This window comes from Convolutriloba macropyga, chromosome 4 (assembly GCF_964194025.1).
Source record: "Convolutriloba macropyga chromosome 4, txConMacr16.3, whole genome shotgun sequence".
NCBI lineage: Eukaryota > Metazoa > Xenacoelomorpha > Acoela > Convolutidae > Convolutriloba > Convolutriloba macropyga.
This window is the reverse complement of record NC_134471.1, coordinates 79,595,612-79,617,453: the sequence shown is the minus strand read 5'-3', so window position 1 is coordinate 79,617,453 and position 21,842 is coordinate 79,595,612. Positions and strand designations below refer to the sequence as shown.

Below are 21,842 nucleotides of genomic sequence, written 5' to 3'. Positions count from 1 at the left end.
TCTTCTTGGATTGTGGTACGGCGAATCGAAGCCTGATTTTACCGAAATTTTAATAAAAATTTGCTTTGAGTTAGAAAGTTATTCCAGTGAGTAAATCTAGAGGCATGTGGGCGAGTGTTTTTCTGTTACAGAAGTATTGTTTGTGATGCACCAGCGACGGCGTACGTCTTGTGTATGAAGCAGCATATGGGTTACCAAAGTTGTCCCCATTGTTTCACAAAAGGTTTCCACCAGAGTAATAGAATGCTCTTCAAGGTCTCTAAGGCTTTTATTCTCCGCGAGAACGATACGTTCAGAGCTTGTGGTGAAACAGCTAATCAAAAGCAAATAACTGTTAATGGCGTAAAATCTCTAACCCCTCTCATTAAGTTTTTTAATTTGCCGTGGGATTGTCCTATTGATCCCATGCATCAAGTCTTTTTAGGCACCGGAAAAGTTCTTTCAAAATTTCTCAATTCATTAGCAAAAGAAAACAAATTAAAAGAGCTCGAATATCGTGTTTCAAAATGCTGTATACCTTTCGATATACTTCATCGAACAAAAAAATTGAAAGATTTGTCATTTTGGAAAGCGTTTGACTTCAAACTCTTTTTTTTTCATATTGGCCCACTCATCTTCGATATTTTAGGTATCTCAAATCTTCATCTGGAGAGTTTTTGTAAGTTAAGTTTTGCTATAAGATTTTTATCTGATGGCAATTTTGCTGTTACAAACCTTGAACCCGCTGAATTATTGATTAACTCTTTCTTTGAAAACTTTATTGAGTTATATGGCGCCGAATCCCAATCATACAATTTCCACACAATGCGTCATTTAGTTGAACAAGTCCGAAGAAATGGTCCACTCTGGCTTTTTTCTGCTTTTTGCTTTGAGTCGGCTAATCACCAACTTTTATCAGCACTTTCTGGAACCATAAAAAATCTTGAAAAAATGGTTGAACGTTTCCTAAACTACCAAAATTCTGTCGATTAGTTAAGAGTAAGTGGTGATAATAAAAATAAGTGCCTTGAAAATTTCACTAAAATGTCCCAAGAGGTAAATGTTTTTTGTCATGAATGGAATGCTGAAAGTAAGTTTTCGCGATTTGTAAATGACAAAGGGAAAAAATTCTGTTCTCTTTCGTATACAAGACTCAATGATAACTAAGGCGAAAGTGTTGTTCAACTTAAAGATGAAAAATTTGTTCAAGTTCAATGCCTTGTAAAAATTGAAGGCATCATCTACGCTGTTGTCAGATATTTTTTGGATGTCGCCATACTTAATGTTATTCCCGATCATCTTATATTTCCTTATTATTTTTGCTTTGAATTAGGTACGCTAGGACCGCTAGATTTGTGTCTTGTTGAAATTTTGTTATATAAGTCAATTGTTTGTCCGCTGCCTAATGTTCTGAAAGTCAGCGTTATCAGAGAAGTGTTCGAACATAATTGATTTTTTGTTGCTGATTGTAGAGTCAGTAACTTTTTTTGCAGGTGGCCTTAATCATAATTTGGAAAAGTTTTCATTTTTTTGTTGATTGTAGAATCAATATTTTTGCAAATCCTTGACTCGGCCGGCAATTATTTTCTATTTACCTCAAGATAATGCGCAGTCATTTTAGGTTACGCGTGAAGAAGAGCTCAAAGCTGTTGATTGGAAAATTGTAAGTTTCTTTCACTTGAGTTTATCAAATAAGCTTTCGAAATTTTCTACCAAAAACGTCAATAATTTAGCATAATTTGCGGATGACTGTCTAAGCTCCCTTTTTTGTTTCTCCTGAATTGTTCTGCTTTCGTGCGTCTGCTTTTTGTGCTCCAACTCATACTAATTTTTTGTTCAGCTCGTTCCTGTTAATCGGTGACTCCAACGTCAAACAGTTGAAAACAGATCTCTACAATGATCCGCTACACTGTGCTTATCAAATTGACGTCCTGGCGATGAGTGGCATGCGTTCTCATGAGCTTGGCCCTTGTGTCAGTATGACTGCTAAGCAATACGACTTTGTTATTGTTGCTGTGGGAAACAATGACCTAGCAGATTGGCGTGATATACCTGCCAAACAACCCGAAGAAGTAGCTCTCAACTTAGTAAGCTTCGCAAGGTGTGCATCGCGTGAGGGCACTAATGTTCTTGTAATTGGAATGTGGAAAAGGCGCGATATGGAAAGCCATAATGTGGAGACTGTAAATAAGATTCTGTACCAGGAACTAAAGGAGTTTTATGTTGCACCAAAACTAAAACCAAAACATTTTAAACTTAATGATCCTTGTCAAATGACCTTTGATGGCAAGCGTGACTTGCTCGCCCTTCTAAATAGGCTAATCTGTACACGAGTTTTCAAGTAATTTGAATGTTTCTTGTGTCTTCTGAGTTAATTTATTTTGACTCTTGCTTTTTCTTTCAACATGATGATGTTGTCTTTCTTAGGTTGTTTGTAGAATCAGCCTGTTTCCTTTTTTTGCCTTTTTAGATAAAGAATGTGGTATAGTAATAATTGATTTTTCAACTTGTTCCTATTTATTCGATAGTTGCGCTATGATGAAAAAATTGATTCTCGGAGTGCTTTTTGTCTTTTGATTTAATTTATTCTGACTCTTGCTTTTTCTTTTAACTTGTTGATGTTGTCATTCTTAGGTTGGTTGTAGAATCAGCCTGTTTCCTTTTTTGCCTTTGTAGATAAAGAATGTGGTATAGTAATAATTGATTTTTCAACTTGTTCCTATTTATTCGATAGTGCGCTATGATGAGAAAATTGATTCTCGGAGTGCTTTTGTCTTTTGATTTAATTTATTCTGACTCTTGTTTTTTCTTTCAACTTGTTGATGTTGTCTTTCTTAGGTTGGTTGTAGAATCAGCCTGTTTCCTTTTTTCCGCCTTTGTAGATAAAGAATGTCGTATAGTAATAATTGATTTTTCAACTTGTTCCTGTTTATTCGATAGTTCCGCTATGATGAGAAAATTGATTCTCGGAGTGCTTGTCTTTTGAGATAATTTATTCTGAGTCTTGCTTTTTCTGTATATTGTTTGATTTGGATTGGTTGTTGTTGTTGCCGAAAAATGTAGAATCAACTCTTCGATGCCTTTTTCTTCATTTGTGAATTTGTGCAAAAAATGTTGTATAATAATAGTTGATTTTTCAACTTCTTCCAAATTATTCGATGGTTGTTCTTTGATGAGAAAATTTGTTCTCGGAGTGCGTTTTTGGTTTTCTCCTCGATCAGGCAAAGTGATGAAATTACAACCGTAGTGGGTAATCAATATTCTGATGGCCTGATTCTCTTGTGTGTTTCCTTTGTGTCTCTCTTCGTTGCGTTCAATCTTCAGTTTTTGTTACTTTGAGCGCGCGTGCTCTTTGTCTGTAGGTCTGTCTCGGCTGGTTTCCTGCTTGTTCTTTCGTTTTGTTTTGTTTTTCATTTGTTTCTTGGGTTCTATTCGATTATTGCGCTATGGTGAGAAAACTGATTTTCGGAAAGCCTTTCGTGTTTTCTCCTGAACCAGGCGATGTGATGAATTGAAATTATAACCTTAAATTAGGATAATCAAAATTCTGATTGCCTGATTGCCTTTTATAAATTTTCTTTGTTTTTCCTTGTGTTCAGTCTCCAGTTTTTGTTGCTGGGAGCTCTCTCTCTTTCTCTCTCTCTATGTCTTTCTCTTTGCTGTTCTCTTTTTTTGCCCTTTAAACTCCTTGTTGTCATATGTTCCATGATTGCGCTATGATGAGAAAAATGATTTTCGGAGCGCTTTTCTTGTTTTCTCCTGATTCATGCAATGTGATGAACTGAAATTATAACCTTAAATTAGAATAATAAAAATTCTGGTTGCCTGATTGCCTTTTATATATTTTTTTGCTTTTCCTTGTGTTCAGTCTCCAGTTTTTGTTGCTGGGAGCTCTCTCTCTCTCTTTCTCTCTCTACGTCTTTCTCTTTGCTGTTCTCTTTTTTTGCCCTTTAAACTCCTTGTTGTCATATGTTCGATGATTGCGCTATGATGAGAAAAATGATTTTCGGAGCGCTTTTCTTGTTTTCTCCTGAATCAGGCAATAGGCAATGTGATGAACTGAAATTATAACCTTAAATTAGGATAATCAAAATTCTGTTTGCCTGATTGCCTTTTATAAATCTTTTTGCTTTTCCTTGTGTTCAGTCTCCAGTTTTTGTTGCTGGGAGCTCTCTCTTTCTCTCTCTCTCTATGTCTTTCTCTTTGCTGTTCTCTTTTTTTGCCCTTTAAACTCCTTGTTGTCATATGTTCGATGATTGCGCTATGATGAGAAAAATGATTTTCGGAGCCCTTTTCTTGTTCTCTCCTGATTCAGGCAATGTGATGAACTGAAATTATAACCTTAAATTAGAATAATCAAAATTCTGATTGCCTGATTGCCTTTTATAATTTTTTTGCTTTTCCTTGTGTTCAGTCTCCAGTTTTTGTTGCTGGGAGCTCTCTCTCTCTTTCTCTCTCTCTCTATATCTTTCTCTTTGCTGTTCTCTTTTTTTGCCCTTTAAACTCCTTGTTGTCATATGTTCGATGATTGCGCTATGATGAGAAAAATGATTTTCGCTGCGCTTTTCTTGTTTTCTTCTGAGTCAGGCAATGTGATGAACTGAAATTATAACCTCAAATTAGGATAATCAAAATTCTGATTGCCTGATTGCCTTTTATAAATCTTTTTGCTTTTCCTTGTGTTCAGTCTCCAGTTTTTGTTGCTGGAAGCTCTCTCTCTTTCTCTCTCTCTCTATGTCTTTCTCTTTGCTGTTCTCTTTTTTTGCCCTTTAAACTCCTTGTTGTCATATGTTCGATGATTGCGCTATGATGAGAAAAATGATTTTCGGAGCGCTTTTCTTGTTTTCTCCTGAATCAGGCAATGTGATGAACTGAAATTATAATCTTAAATTAGGATAATCAAAATTCTGATTGCCTGATTGCCTTTTTTAAATTTTCTTTGTTTTTCCTTGTGTTCAGTCTCCAGTTTTTGTTGCTGGGAGCTCTCTCTCTTTCTCTCTCTCTATGTCTTTCTCTTTTTGCTGTTCTCTTTTTTTGCCCTTTAAACTCCTTGTTGTCATATGTTCGATGATTGCGCTATGATGTGAAAAATGATTTTCGGAGCGCCTTTCTTGTTTTCTTCGGAGTCAGGCAATATGATGAACAGAAATTATAAATTTAAATTAGGATAATCAAAATTCTGATTGCCTGATTGCCTTTTATAAATCTTCTTGCTTTTCCTTGTGTTCAGTCTCCAGTTTTTGATGCTGGGAGCTCTCTCTCTCTCTCTCTCTCTCTCTCTCTCTCTCTTTCTCTCTCTCTATTTCTTTCTCTTTGCTGTTCTCTTTTTTTGCCCTTTAAACTCCTTGTTGTCATATGTTCGATGATTGCGCTATGATGAGAAAAATGATTTTCGGAGCGCTCTTCTTGTTTTCTCCTGAATCAGGCAATAGGCAATGTGATGAACTGAAATTATAACCTTAAATTAGGATAATCAAAATTCTGATTGCCTGATTGCCTTTTATAAATTTTCTTTGTTTTTCCTTGTGTTCAGTCTCCAGTTTTTGTTGCTGGGAGCTCTCTCTTTTTCTCTCTCTCTATGTCTTTCTCTTTTTTGCTGTTCTCTTTTTTTGCCCTTTAAACTCCTTGTTGTCATATGTTCGATGATTGCGCTATGATGACAAAAATGATTTTCGGAGCGCCTTTCTTGTTTTCTTCTGAGTCAGGCAATATGATGAACGGAAATTAAAACCTTAATTTAGGACAATCAAAATTCTGATTGCCTGATTGCCTTTTATAAATTTTTGTTGCTTTTCCTTGTCTTCAGTCTCCAAATTTTGTTGCTGGGATGTCTCTCTCTTTCTCTCTCTCTCTATGTCTTTCTCTTTGCTGTTCTCTTTTTTTGCCCTTTAAACTCCTTGTTGTCATATGTTCGATGATTGCGCTATGATGAGAAAAATGATTTTCGGAGCGCTTTTCTTGTTTTCTCCTGAATCAGGCAATGTGATGAACTGAAATTATAACCTTAAGTTAGGATAATCAAAATTCTGATTGCCTGATTGCTTTTTTCAAATTTTCTTTGCTAATCTTTTCCTTGTGTTCAGTCTCCAGGTTTTGTTGCTGGGAGCTCTCTCTCTCTTTCTCTCTCTCTCTCTCTCTCTGTCTTTCTCTGTTGCTGTTCTCTTTGTGCTTTTCAAAATCTTTGTCATATGTTCGATGATCACGCTCCGATGAGAAAAATGATTTTTGAAGCGCGTTTCTGGTTTTGTCCTCGATCAGGCAATGTGATGAATGAAATTATAACCGACAGTTAAGGTAATGAAAATTCTAATATTGCTTGGTTGCCTTTTATGTGTTTCTTTTGCTTTTATCTTTTTAGCAATCACTCTTGAGTTTGTGTTGCTTTATGGCCACGTGCTCTCTCTTTTCGTTGTTTCTTTTTTCTTGCTCTCTGTCTCTCCTGTCTCTTGCTCTCTCTCTCTCTCTCTCTCTCTCTCTCTCTCTATCTCTCTTTCTTTCTCTCTCGCTCTCTCTCCTCTCTCTCTCTCTCTGTGTGTGTGTGTGTGTGTGTGTGTGTGTGTGTGTGTGTGTGTGTGTGTGTGTGTCAATCTTGCTCTCTCTAACACACTCTCTCTCTCTCTCTCCCTCTCTCTCTCTTGCTCTCTCTCTCTCCCTCTGCTTTTTCTTCCTTTCTGTTGTCCCTTTCACTTTCCGATCTCTCTCTCAACTCTCTCTCTCTCTCTCTCTCTCTCTCTCTCTCGCTCTCCTCTCTCTCTCTCTCTCTCTCTCTCTCTTCTCTCTCTCTCTCTCTCTCTCTCTCTTTCTCGCTCTCTCAACTCTCTCTCTCTCTCTCTCTCTCTCTCTCTCTCTCTCTCACTTCTCTCTCTGTCTTCTCTCTCTCTCTCTCTCATTCTCTCTCTCTCTCTCTCTCTCTCTCGCTCTCTCTCCTTGTTGCCCCCCGGGCATTTGTTCCTTTTCTTTGCCCTAGGGCAAAGGTTTTTTCTCTTTAGGATTGCCTTCCGGGCAAACTCGGTTTCGCTCGTTCGTTTTTGTTTCTCTCGCTTTGGGCTCGCTCGTTTTTCGTTCGCCTGCTTTCACGCTCGTTCGTCTTTGTTTCTCTCGCTTTGGGCTCGCTCGTTTTTCGTTCCCTTGCTTTAACGCTCGTTCGTCTTTGTTTTGCTCGCTTTGGGCTCGCTCGTTTTTCGTTCGCCTGCTTTCACGCTCGTTCGTCTTTGTTTCTTTCGCTTTGCGCTCGCTCGTTTTCCGTTCGCTTGCTTTCACGCTCGTTCGTCTTTGTTTCGCTCACTTTGGGCTCGCTCGTTTTTCGTTCGCCTGCTTTCACGCTCGTTCGTATTTGTTTCGCTCGCTTTGCGCTTGCTCGTTTTTCGTTCGCTTGCTTTCACGCTCGTTCGTCTTTGTTTCGCTCGCTTTGGGCTCGCTCGTTTTTCGTTCGCCTGCTTTTACGCTCGTTCGTCTTTGTTTCGCTCGCTATGTGCTTGCTCGTTTTTCGTTTGTTTGCTTTCACGCTCGCTCGTTTTTCGTTCATTTAGAAGTCCATTTATGTTTCTTTCTTTCAGTGCTATAACCCCATCCCTCTCTGTGCCCCCTTTCTGGTGCATTTAGATGTTCATTTATATGTTTGTCTCTTTCTTTCTTCAGCGTGATAACCCCCCGCCTTGTTTGTGACCCCTTCGCGCATTAGTCTTAGCTCTTTCGGGTCTCTTTTTTTCTTTGGTGGCTCGAGATCAGGTGCGCTCCTTCTGGAGCATAGTAATGCACCGACTCTAGACATCAAAGAAACCAAAAAGGCCCACGCCCGAGCTAAGGTTACATTTCCGCCCTTGCTTGTGACCCCTTTTGTGCAGCGCGATAACCCCCCGCCCTTGTTTGTGACCCCTTCGCGCATTAGTCTTAGCTGTTTGGGGTCTTTTTTTCATTGGTGGCTAGAGATCAGGTGCGCGCCTTCTGGAGCATAGTAATGCACCGACTATAGACAGCAACGAAGCCAAAAAGACCCGCGCTCAAGCTAAGACTAAATTTCCTGACGCCCATTTTGCAAGGGTCTTGCAAGAATTTGTCGCTTATCTTGCAAGATTCTTGTAAGACTTCAACGCTTATCTTGCAAGAACCTTGCAAGAGTTCGACGCCTATCTTGCAAGAATCTTACAAGATTGACGCTTATTTTGCAAGATTCTTGCATATCCGACGGCTATCTTGCAAGATCTTGCAAGAATCTTGCAAGATCTTGCAAGATGGTGCGTAATCTTACAAGACTCTTGCAAGATTCTTGCAAGATCTTGCATGTTAGCCGTCGGTATTAGACTAGGATAGTATCTGAGATACCTGACCACGACTCAGTAATTTTCCCTCTCAAATGGAACATACAATTACGCTGCAAATCTACACTTTAGAAGCGAAATCTACAGTTTGTGTTTTTTTTTGGACAGCTAAAATTTATTTCTTGACCATCTCAAACATTAATTACAAAAGATTAATTGAGAAACCAGATTTTTTCAAGAGCCATCTTATCGAAAAATGCAAAGTTGCAATTTCTCCTCTGAACCTGCTAATAGTAAAGCGCAGTCCTGTCATTCATTTCCACATCTAATTGACACGTCTTTAATTGATTTTCCCCAAAACGATTTAAATTTCTAGTACGTTCGCTGGAGCAGTAAAAAAGGGCTGAGTTTCATTAGATGCGCCACAATGTGCTGAAAAATAGGCTTACAAAAGAAAAGATGAAAAAGTATGGCTTGAATTAAGTATCATAAAGCAATTATTAATAAAGAAATTCAAGTTTTAACATTGGAATCAATTTTCTAAACTTTGTACCCTTGAGATTAATGAAGGGAGTTGAACCCCAGACCTACCTCACATACTATTTCAGTGCTGAATCATTACATTTCAATTATGTGTTTTATTATGTCAAGTTTTCTGATCATGACACTTTATAGACTGTTTATGATGTCTTTTTAGCTTCTACTATGTCGATGGGCTGCATAGTATGAAATAATAAACTTCCTTTGCTCTTGACAGAATGAGTCATAAACTGTCTTTTGTCTGCAAAGCATGATTTTAAGATGCGCATGATGCGAAATATTCGCTTGATTTAGGATGCGCAGGATGCTTAGTATTCGCTTACAGTTAGCATTATGACTAATGGAAGCAATTTTCTGCTTGCCTTTCTACTCATTTTACGCGCTTTGTTTGCTCAAGTGGCACTTAATTTGCAAAATTGACGCTGTGCAAAGCATAAATTTGAGCAGTTGTGACCAAGAATGTAAATTAGGCTGCGAAGAAGAGGAACAGAGTGGGATATAGTCTGGGCAGGCTGACAAAAGGCTTATACTTTTATTTGCCTGGTTCAGTACTGGCTAAATTGAAAGTCAATGGTACAGCGCTGAAACCCACTGGGACCTAACTCCGGGACGTTACAGTTTTGATTCAAAACGTCAATAGTCTAAAACTTAAAACTATTCAATTCTTTCAATATTCATTTGAATTTGACGGGAAGAGGAAAACTTGACGGGAAAAGACCGGAGACCCAGTTTTTATGTTAAACACACGCGGTAGTGAAATGATCATAGTTTTTGAGAATTATTCCATTAGGTAAATTTGAATTGAGTAAATTGTCATGCAACCATGTTAAGTTAGTCTTTTTACAAATATAGGAATCTTTGGTTTTACCAAGGTTATATTTAGACGACGAATCAACGGAATTGAGGCCACGTGATTTTGTGAACTCCTACTAGTCAATATTGACATCCTAGGTCAGGTCGGATTGTTTAATTACAACTAACATAAATGTCAGTAAAGAGATTTTTGTTAAGTCAGAATATAACTACCTTCGATGTTTAATATTTGCCCTGCCGATTAGGGTCTTATTCATCTGTTCAAATGTGTGAACTTTGTTCCCGGCCTTCAGACATCTTGGGTAAGAAAGCCAACCTCTGTCGCAATTTCAAAGTGGACTTTGGAAGTATATAATAAAAACCGTTCAGACAGATTATTTTTTACTGTTTATAATCACAGATACGTCTATAATTTGCAGTCGCTTAAATTGTAGAACAAAAACTTCAAGAAATATAACTGAAGTTATAAATTGTTTGAAAATTTTGGAAAGCTTTTGAACGATAATGTTTGTTGCCAGGCCAGCGAGTACTTACAACGCAGGGTTGTTATCTAAAATTAATGAATGGAGTCCAACAAATCGCCCAAGATTGTGGCTCCTACTTTCAGGAGCAAGTGATCCTCCAAAACACGTTCGCACTTCATATCGAAGACCCCGAGATGCAACGGACAGAGAGGGCGACTTCCTGAAGGGAATCTCCTCGGATCTGTGCAACGTGCAGAGAGCTGTCAACTACAATATCCTGAATGCGATCCAAGATTTGAATATAACAAAATCAAAAGCGTTTTCAGAAATTAACTTATTTTTCAAAAGATGCAGGGACAAAAAAATAAAGCCCATGTTATACTATACTGGGCATGGCGAAAACTACACTGGCAATTGGTGTTTTTCTGATGGAACTATTAGCATTAAAGAAATTTTGGATCTGAAACTTCAAAATTTTGGTGAAATCGAATACCCGACTATAATCAGTGATGCTTGTTACAGTGGAATGTGGGCTAATTTTTGTTTCACAAAGGGCATCGCTGGATTCGAGTGCCTATCTGCGTGTAAATGGAATGAAACGGCTAAGGATACACGTTAGTTCTAAAGCAAATCGTTTAATTTTTTTATTTCCTCGTCAGAAGAATATATAGTATGCACTTGGATTTAAGCACTGCCCCTCGAAACCCAACTTAAAACCTAAGACCTTAGGTATTACCAAAATTTCTTGTAAGTTCTTGATAGAATCTTGCTAATTTATTGTTAAGATATATCAATTAATTTCTCCATACCTCTGCTCAGTTCTTGATTTTCGCAAGTGCATTTAGCAAGCGAAATAATTAATCAAACTGTGTACCTACGTGTATAAGTGACCTTTAAAATTTTTTTTTCCATCAGAACCCCCGAATCTGACGTATCTCTAAGTTAAAGAGCGGGTGAATGTACTTGATAAAAAATTTGTAGAAGTTTGATATCTATGCTTTGCTTAATATGTACCCGCAGAGTAAGGAACACAGACAAAACAGATCCAGCGTGAGACATAGGCCTAGAGGCAAAGAAAAAATTGAAATGTTGCAAAAATCTTGCAAGAATCTTGCGAATTTTTAAATCCATCTGGCAAGAATCATGCAAGATTTTGACTTTACGTTTACTATTTGGCCGTAGTTACCTGGCTTCTTTCAAGTACTTAATCAAGTGACAAAAAGTCTACTAAAATCAAGTTAAATTTTGTCATTTTTGAGTTTTTTCCTCCTCATTTTTCTTTCTGCGCTTCGGGCTGACAGCGGGTGAGTTACTGAAATGAACTATAGGAGCAATGATATAGTTTGATGAATACTTGTACTTGCACAGTTGTCTAAAGCAGACAAAGGAAGACATGAACAAAAAAATCTGACAAAATAAAACAGTTAAGTATAAAAGAGATAGAAGTTTGTTGCAAGATTTTTTTTGCAAAAATAGACTTCCAAATTAGACTACTTTCTGAAAGTCATCTGATTTTTCTCTGGTTCTGCAGGCGTTTTATAATTTTGTTTGTCTTTTTTTCAGTAATTTCCATACTCGAAGAACTGTTTCTAAGGCTTCTAGAAATCAAAATCGTGCAAGATTTCCTTAAGATTTTTAATTCCACCAAAAAGACTTATGAGCCATGAAGCCTGTCTTAAAGCCAGAATCTGATTTTTGATTTTTTTAAAGCAAGATTCATTTCTTGCTAGATTTTTGCAAGTTTCCAATCTTTTTGCAGAATTCGCGAAAACATTTGAGTCAGCTTATCATAAGGGGCTTATTGTGGTTGGGAGGACCTAAACCAACACGTTCGTAATTGGCAAAATTGGATACCCAATTGTTTTTTCAACGCACTTTTTCGTTTTCCCATTAAACACCTTCAAGTCAGCTCTCATAAATTGTCGACATACTTTTGCTAAGAAAACATACTTCAATATCGTCTGATTCAAAATTGTCAGTTGAGAACTGTTAAACGCGTTGCACCTTTAATTTGATTTGACATAACTTGTTAAATGTTTTCTCAACCACTGGAGCTCTAAAATATCCCGGGCCGAGGTGTCAACGCAAAAGAACACAAAATTATGTAACATTGGCGTTGAATGCGTTGAATTTATGTAAGATCTACGCTTGAGCGTAGATCCTACATAATTTCAACGCATTCAACGCTAATCTTACATAATTTTGCGTTGAATTTTGGCGTAGATCTTACATATTTAGCGTTGAATTTTAGCTTAGATCTTATATATTTAGCGTTGAATTTAGCGTAGATCTTACATAAATTCAACGCATTCAACGCCAGGCTTACATATTTTGCATTGAATTTTGGCGTAGATCTTACATATTTAGCGTCGAATTTAAGCGTAGATCTTACATAATTAGCGTTGAATGTAACGTAGATCTTATATAAATTCAACGCATTCAACGCCAATCTTACATATTTTGCGTTGAATTTTGGCGTAGATCTTACATATTTAGCGTTGAATTTTAGCGTAGATCTTACATATTTAGCGTTGAATTTAGCGTAGATCTTACATAAATTCAACGCATCCAACGCCAAACTTACATATTTTGCGTTGAATTTTGGCGTAGATCTTACATATTTAGCGTTGAATTTTAGCGTAAATCTTTCATATTTAGCGTTGAATTTAGCGTAGATCTTACATAAATTCAACGCACTCAACGCCAGATTTACATATTTTGCGTTGAATTTTGGCGTAGATCTTACATATTTAGCGTTGAATTTTACCGTAGATCTTACATAATTAGCGTTGAATTTAGCGGAGATCTTACATAAATTCAACGCATTCAACGCCAATCTTACATATTTTGCGTTCAATTTTGGCGTAGATCTTACATATTTAGCGTTGAATTTTAGCGTAGATCTTACATATTTAGCGTTGAATTTAGCGTAGATCTTACGTAAATTCAACGCATCCAACGCCAAACTTACATATTTTGCGTTGAATTTTGGCGTAGATCTTACATATTTAATGTTGAATTTTAGCGTAGATCTTACATATTTAGCATTGAATTTAGCGTAGATCTTACAGAAATTCAACGCTATCAACGCCAATCTTACATATTTTGCGTTGAATTTTGGCGTAGATCTTACATATTTAGCGTTGAATTTTAGCGTAGATCATACAAATTTAAGGTTGAGTTTTTTCCATTCCATTCTAGACCACTTTACGATTTCCAAAGTTTTTCAAATTTTTTTCTTCAAAAAGTCAATTTTTCACTGTTTCAACCCCTATACTTCACAGGTTTGAAAAACGAAGTCAGCAAAAAACAATTTTCTAGTGCTCTTTTATAGTGCAAGGTCCATTTCAGACCATTTTACGTTTTAAAACTTTTCCATTTTTTTTCGAATGATCAATTTTTTTCACTGTTTCGACCCCTATACTGCAAATGTGAGAAACATGAAGTCAGAAAAAATCATTTTTTAGTGCTCTTTTATAGTGCAAAATCCAATTCAGACCAGTTTACGATTTCAAATTTTTCAAGTTTTTTTTTCAAAAAATTACCTTTTTTTGTTTCGACACCCTATACTGCACAGTTGAAAAAAAATGAGGTCAGCAAAAAAATCACTTTTTAGTGCTCTTTTATAGTTTAAAATCCGTTTCAGACCATTTTACGATTTCAAAAGTTTTTCAAGTTTTTTTTCGAAAAATCAATTTTTTTTCACTGTTTCGGACGCTACACTCCAAAGGTGAGTGAATGAAGTCAAAAAAAAAATTTTCGAGCTCTTTTATAGTGCAGAATCCAATTCAGACCATTTTATGATTTGAAATTTTTCAAGTTTTTTTCGGAATAGCTAAGATCTATGCTAAATTCAACGAAATATATGCAAGTTCTACGCTAAGTTCAACGCAAAATATGTAAGATCTACGGTAAATTCAACGCAAAATATATAAGATCTACGCTTTATAAGGGTTGCGGCTCTTAAGGAAACCAAGGTACGGTGGCACAATGGTAGAAGAGGCGACAAGTAAACAGGAGGTCAGTGGTTCGAGTCCCATACCCAGAATTCTACGCGTTGATTTTTTGTAAGATCAACGCTAAATTCAACGCAAAAAGATGTAAGATCTACCCTAAATTCAACGCTAATTGTGTAAGATCAACGCTAAATTCTACGCTAAATGTGTAAGATCTACGCTAAATTCAACGCTAATTATGTAAGATCAGCGGCAACTAGCGTTGACGAGTTGGAAAATTCACCACCAATTCTTACATAATTTTGCGTTGAATGCGTTGATTTATAGACAAAAATTCAACGCATTCAACGCAAAATTATGTAAGAAAATTGCGGTGAATTTTCCGACTTGTCAACGCTAGTTGCCGCTGATCTTACATAATTTTGGCCAAATTCCTCGGCCCGGGATATAAAATTTTAATAGGGGAAACCTTCGCGACTTAAGTTGCTATTTTGGCATGCAAAACCTCGGCAGAGGCGCATAAAAAAAGCAAGACATGAAGCTTGTGTTTAGCCAATGGCGGTGAGTTGACGTTATTCATAACTGGACAGTCGGGATTGTTGATTAATGGGGTGCCTAGTACAACTCCCTTTTTTGGCAAGAAGACTTCATACAGTCCCGAGACAGTAAATGGCAAATACGTCTATGCGAATCTTATGAGCAGCATAGTTAAAGATTGTAGCGAAATGCTTCTCAGTCAAAGTGTCTATGGGGGTGAATTCTATGGCATATTTGACACTCACAGTGAACTAAAAGGCGATACCAAATGTTGGGTCTCAAGCTGGGCCAATGTAGTTGACTTCATTAACCAGGGCTATAATGACAACTATAATGTGTATTCTCACCAGATTGATCAGAAAACTGGGTCTAATTACGTTTACATGATGAAAAGAAAACATCCCTCTCTTTCTCTCTCTCCTGATCAAAACCAAAGAATATTATTTAACTTTGGCGCAGTTAATTATCCTTTTTTTTAACCCGAGCCGAGGCGTTCGTATTAATTGGGCGCTTGTTTGTAATAAAAAGTATCAAAGGACAGCTGGTAGAAATCTAAACTACAAGATCCACAAAATTAGGTCCTGGTTTGGACCTTCTGATCAAAATTAAGACAGTATTTGAAGTTTGGAAATATTGCTCTAGAATGAAACCACATGCTAAGATCCAGGAATGAAATCTTTTCCGATCGAAACAACTTCTCGTCATTCCTAACCAAGACTGACGAGAAGGGAAAAAGAGCGTGCTCTTTCGCGACGAGGAGTTTCAACAAATAAGATAACTAGCGTTGATAAGTCAGAAAATTTACATAATTTTGCGGTGAATTTGCTTGTCAACTCTGCACACTAAAAAAGTTCAGGTAAGATTACCTGAACAGTGTTCAGGTCACGTGGAATTCAGTTGTAGTTCAGGTGTATTTACCTGAAAAAACTTTTTTTATTTCATTCAGCAATGAAACAGAAACAACTTTCTACAAAAAAAAACTATACTGTAACACACAAAAAACATAGCAGGACAAGTCCTGATGTACAATTCAAAGAACTTTCATTGACTAAAAAGAAAAACTAGACCTAGAATGGATTATGAGTGAATTGAGAAAACCATCGGAAACCAAAAAAATCGGATCAAAAAAATTTAAAAAAAAAACAGAAAATCAATGTCAAAATGCCGCATGTGAACAAAAAACCACTAGCGAGAAAAGAAAAATTAATTCAAGCAAGAAAACTAGGCCTAGAATGAGCTGTGAATGAATTGGGAAAACCATTTAGAAAAAAAATCCGATTCAAAGTCGAAAAAACAGTAAAAATTAGAGTGAAATTGCCCCATGTGAACAAAAAACCACTACCGAGAAACCAAGTTTTTGTTCAAACACCGTTTTCTCACTCTACTTTAAAATTATATCGAAAAAAATTCACGTCGCAAAATCACTCGCTTTTTCGCTCCATTTCCTGTTTCGGCGTGACGAAAATGACTACTCCAATTTGACTTCCAAAATCATGAAAATGTGTGAACAGATCTTAAAAAAAGACAGCGCCCCAATACAATTTAAATTCTTTGAATTGTAAAATTATAGCAGGACAAGTCCTGACGTACAATTCAAAGAATTTTCATTGACTAAACAAAAAAATAGACCTAGAATGGACTATGAGTTAATTGGGAAAATAATTTCCGAAAAAAATCGGTTAAAAAAACAAAAAAAAAACAAAAATTTATGTCAAAATGCCGCTATCGAGGACAAAAAACCACTAGCGAGAAATGTCAATCTGATTGTAGAAAAAAATACGCTTAGAATGAACTACGAATGCACTGGGAAAAAAATCCGATCAAGAAAATCGAAAAAGAAACAGTAAAAATTAAAGTGAAATGGCCGCATGTGAACAAAAAATCACTAGCGAGAAAGCGAATTTTTGTTCAAAAACCGTTTTCTCACTCTACTTCAAAATTAGAGCGAAAAAATATCACGCAGCAAAACCACTCGCTTTTTCGTTCCATCTCCTCTTTCGGCGTGACCAAAATCACTACTCCAATCATGAAAATGTGTGAACAGATTTGTAAAAAAACATGGCCGGAAGAATTCCGGAAACGACTCGAAGTAGAAATCCCCTTAAATGCCATCCAACTACTCACCAGACAAAACATGCCTCCGCTAATTCCAGGATTCTCTTAAAACAAAACCGTAATACAAAAAAGTAAAAAAAAATCATGTCTATTAAAATATGATAATAAATCTTATCGTATTTTGTCATAACTTGAGACCCCGAAAAAACTATCTCTGCCAAATTTTTTTCATCAAGACAACTAGTACCTACTAAAACCACTTATAAGGTTTTTTAACAATACTTTTAGACGAATCATGAAAAAATAAGCTCTTACAAACAACTTTGACTAAAAAACTGGAAAAAAACAATAATTTTATAATATTACAAAAGCACATAAACTTGAAGAAGAATTTTTTTCAGCCCATAGGGTACCCAAATGCTTGCAAAACAATAAGCGAGTAACAATAGGCTAAGAAGTTTGTCTAATGACCAGAAAAAAACGAAACACTGCAAAAATTAAGAAAAATAGTTTCAATTTTCGCCATTATTCGTCGTATTTCTCAACAAAAAATGCTTTATATCCACAAAACTGTAGCCACATGTACACTAAAAATTACAAAAGTAATAGGGGTCTTTTAAATGCCCATTTGAGGCAGTGAAACAAAAAAATAGTAAAAAGAAATTGCAAAAATGAGCTCAAAAATCAGCAACATACATGACAAACCAACGAATTAGCATAAAATTCATAAAATTTTTCAAAAACCTTCAAACGACTACCAAAACCAGCCTAAAATTAAAGAAAAACCATAACCAAACCTCTTTACTACAAAAAATGAAAAACTGCTTTAAAATGCCGCACGTGAACAAAAAATTTCGCTCGCTTACAGAATTTTTTTTCACACCTCAATTTTTCGCTCTCTAGAAAACAGCGATATGAACAAAAAACCATTCTCTTTTCGCTCCACTCTTCATTTTGCTCAGTAACAAATTTTTTCATGCGTTTCATTTCCCGCTTCAAATTTCACTCCAATAAAATTGATTAAAAAAGGACTTCTCCAATACTCCTCTTCGAGTCGTAAAAAGACACACCACAATATAATTCAAATTCGTTGAATTGTAAAAAAAACGATTTCTGGATGAGATAACAACACATTTATCGTGCGATTTCCAGCACTTTTTTCTAAGTTTCCCAAAATTCATGTTCAGTTTACCTTAAAAAAAACAATTTGCGGTCCGATCACAAATTTACCGCTTATCTTACATTTAGTTTATCTTATCAAGTTTTGCATTTCTAAGCGTACCTCTCGCATAAAATTTTGTTTCTATGCGTAGACTTTACACAATTTGCGTTTTCAGCATATTTTTACATAGTTTCGTATTTATAAGCCTGTAGATCTTATATGAATCTAGCCATTACGCGTTGCTCTCGCATTATTTCAACGCATTGATCTCTGTCCTAAGCACTGTTTTCCTTATAATTTGGACTCCTTATAATTGTTATGGTTTATAAGCGAAGATCTTCATAGTTTAAGCGTTGAATCCAGCGTTGATCTTACAGAATACTGCAATGGAATTTTGTAATTCTTACATAAATTTGCGTTTCCGAGAACAAATCGTACAATGTTGTGCGTTTCTAAGCGCAGATCTTCCATACTTTTGCCGTTTCTAACCAGATGAAATTCTCTTTTTTAAAAACAGCCCTCTGTCAAAAAATTGAACGTTACGTATGAAAACCCACCTTTTTTCCTGTGCAAGCCACAAAAAATTTTTTAAACGTGGTTTAGGTTTTAAGAAAAATTCGAATATTTGTAAGATAAACGTTAATCTACACGCTATTTTTTTAAATATCAAAGCCAAAATTTGAGTGTTAAATTTATATAAGCTGAATGTTGAATTCAATTCAAAAATAAATAAGATCAATGCTAAAAACTGAAGCGCTGAGTTTATGTAAAATCGAAGCTAAGTTGAATGCAAAATTATGTAATATTAACCTCCGAGAATTGTTCTTACAGTGTTGTGCGTTTCTAAGCGTAGATCTTACATAATTTCGCCGTTTTTGATTAGGTAAATGTTTTTTTAAAAAACAGCCCTTTGTCAAAAGATCGAAAATTACGTATGAAAACCCAGCTTTTTTCCTGTGCAAGCCACGCAATATTTTTAACCTGTTTCAGACTTTTTGAAACATTTGAAAATTTGTAAGATCAACGTTAAGGTACACGCTATTTTTTTAAAAGATCATAAGCGAAAATTTGATTGTTAAGTTTATAAAAGCTGAATGATAAATTCCAATCGAAACTAAATAAGATCAACGCTAAAAACTGATGAGTTGAATTTATGTAAAATCGACGCTAAATTCAACATAAAATTATGTAATATTAAAGCTTATAATTAGGAATTGAATTGATGTAAGGCCTACGATTGTAATATCTACTCTTAGAAACTAGCAAATTTTCCTCAATGCCTCAAGCTTCGTTCTTTTATGAATTCAACGCATTCACTACCAATAATACATTTTTTTTGTTTTTTTAGCGTCCAAATTTTGATTTGGGCTCAAATTCCCTTTGGATTATGCTCAAATGCTTTTGACTATCCGGTAAAAATAATTCGAAACACAATGTTGCGATAGATCAAACTCATTTGTTAAAAAAGTTGGCTTCTGATAAGACATTCAGATCACTCAGACCAAGTAGTTTCCGACGTACCAGTAACAAGTGTGAGCTGTTTGAATCTCATTAGAAATTCTTCGTATTTAGACCTCAGCTGAGGAACACGTTAACAATCTGACGCGGAAAATGGCCAAGCAACCCAAAGTTATGCGAATTGAGAAGCCCGATCAAATTTCCTTTATTCTATAATTTTTTTACCTGAATCAATCTGAGTGACATCAAAACCAAAAGAAGGGCTCTGGCAAAAATCATAACTCAACTTTTTTATGTCACGAATGAAGGCGAAATCATTTCTTCCTTTGAAACTTTTCAAGTTAGGATCTTCTTTGACTGCAAAATTTTACCTCAATTTTTATTTAATCTACAAACGGTCTCAGCTCAAGCTGGGCTTTGTCGCGTGAAAAAAAGAATTCCTGAAAAATTTTTTAGTCAAAAACGCGATTCAATTAATTTGTTCAAAAAATCCCCAAACGTTAATCTTCACATATTATTGAGCACTCGGGAAATGTCGATCAAATTGCCAGGTCTCAGAAGCCAATTTTTCTTATTCAGGCAATTTTATACAATATGCACTGAAAAATTTAAATGCGATTTGAACCTTGTTTTCACTAATTGAAATAATAGCCGAGCTTGTGATAAAGGTCAAGAGCATTCAGACGCTTAAATAAAAATTGAACTGAAATCGTCACATTCTCAAAGTTTTCAAATATTTCAATAAAATTGTTCCATAAATCGAACACTTTTTTTTAACAGAGTCGGATGTTTTTTAAGCAGTGTTAAGCTCTGTGGCTGGCATTGTTTTTCCTCCAAATATTTGTTCGCCGAATATTTAAAAAACTTGCTCGAAGAGATTTAATAAAGACAACTTTCAAAAATGCGTGTCAATATTCTATTGCAGTTAAATTTCTCGACGATGAAAAATATCGAATTAAACAAGGTGAAACGTAGTTCAACGACGATGCTCGATTTAGCGACCATTTCAATTGGTTTCAGCATTTTCGTCCAACTCTACCATATATAACGAAACGACTAATGCATGTTTGCTAAATGTACATTCAAGGATAAAACATTAGTTCATAGAAAAATACTCGCATTTTTTAAATCCCAAATTTTGAAATTTTTTTCACTCTATGTTGGAGAATTTTTGAATCTTTTTTTTAATCTTGGGGTTCTATGAAAATTTATAATCCATATATATCTTATAAAATGTTGATGCGGAGAGAAAAACCTATTGAATTGAAAGGATTTGGAAAAGGACAAAAATATCAAAGCGTGAAAGGAGCTAACGAAGTTGACCGCAGTGAGCGTTTTTGGATTACAAACATTACCTCGGATGGAACATGGTTCAGAGTAACACTTACTTCTAACCCACCAGGATATAAAGGTAAGGCGAACTGTTTTTGCATTGATATTATGCATTGTGTTTGTGTATGTGTGTGCGTCTCTCTCTCTGTGTGTGTGTGTGCATTCGTTTGTGTGTGTGTGTGTGCGTGTGTGTGTATTTGTGTGTTTGTTTGTTTGTGTGATGATAAGATTTTCCTTTGTTCTGTTTATATCTCCTTGTAACGGCTGTTCAACAACTATTTTTATCGACCCTTTCAACCGGACCTGGTCGTCCACTTTTTCTTGATATTTCTCAAGCTATGAAATGAAATCTAAAATGTTCTGGATGTACAGTCCTTCGTAATCGTTTTATCAATCGATTGTAACAGATTTTTGTGACAAAAACTTCCTAACTAACAAGGGGCAACGCAAAGGGGCAACTTGAAGAATTTTTGGTGCAATCTTTTAAAGTTTTATTAACTTTTTTTTCTCTGTGCTAATGCTAGCTCGGAGAATAGTAAAGTTATACAACAACGAAGTTCCTGTATATGTTAGTAAAGCTATACATCAATGAAGTTCCTGATCATGTTTACACAAATATTTGCTATTAGAAGGCTATACGGGTACCATATAAGTATAAAATTGACTTTATAAAGTGATATTGCACTTTATTAGCATCCATTGATATAAATAAACTTTTCACTGCTTGATATTTTGAAATATAAACTTATATAACTTTATGAACTTAAGTTATCTCAATTATGTAATATAAATTTTTAAAACAAAAATACGATTATCTCGAAAATTAATATGAAATTTGGGGAACCAGGAAAATCAGTGTAAAGGCCAATTTCCATGCTATACAAAGATATAAAATTCAATAAACTGCAATGAGTGCGAAATAAACAGAGGGACATAAAATAACACAAAAACTAAATATTTTGAATTTAATATTTCAAAAGATCAGAAGCTTATAGTTTGCGTCCATTAATCATGAGCGCCAACATTCCTTCACTTCCTCTTGAGTAACATATTCTTATCTTATTCTGAATATTTTTGTAATTGTTATTCTGCAATTGAATCTGAATTTTTTCAGGTTCCCAAACAGTCTGTACATCCAGCACCTGGATTCTTGGCGGCCTATTGTAGCCAAAAAATATGTAAACGTTTTAGGTGACCTTTTGCTTTTAAGTCTTTCTATGAAGCGCAACTCTTACTTGTTTTGATATTAAATCAAGCTGCGGTTCAAACTCAATTATAATGTATCATC

General features: G+C 35.6%; 1 protein-coding gene across 3 annotated transcripts in view; it reads left to right on the top strand.

Annotated features, from left to right (window-relative positions):
* Positions 1-9,868: 9,868 nt before the first annotated feature.
* LOC142338694 (uncharacterized) overlaps positions 9,869-21,842 on the top strand; it is a 16,575-nt gene continuing 4,601 nt past the window's right edge. Inside the window, exons 1-4 of one of the 3 annotated variants that reach the window (XM_075388565.1) lie at positions 9,885-10,331; positions 10,575-10,668; positions 14,563-14,942; positions 20,495-20,633. In XM_075388565.1, the coding sequence (XP_075244680.1) occupies positions 10,095-10,331; positions 10,575-10,668; positions 14,563-14,942; positions 20,495-20,633 (850 nt within the window). In that variant the 5' untranslated portion in view covers positions 9,885-10,094. Of the gene's footprint in view, positions 10,669-14,562; positions 14,943-20,494; positions 20,634-21,842 lie in introns of all 3 variants that reach the window. The other 2 variants (XR_012758998.1, XM_075388564.1) reach the window with 2 other exon arrangements.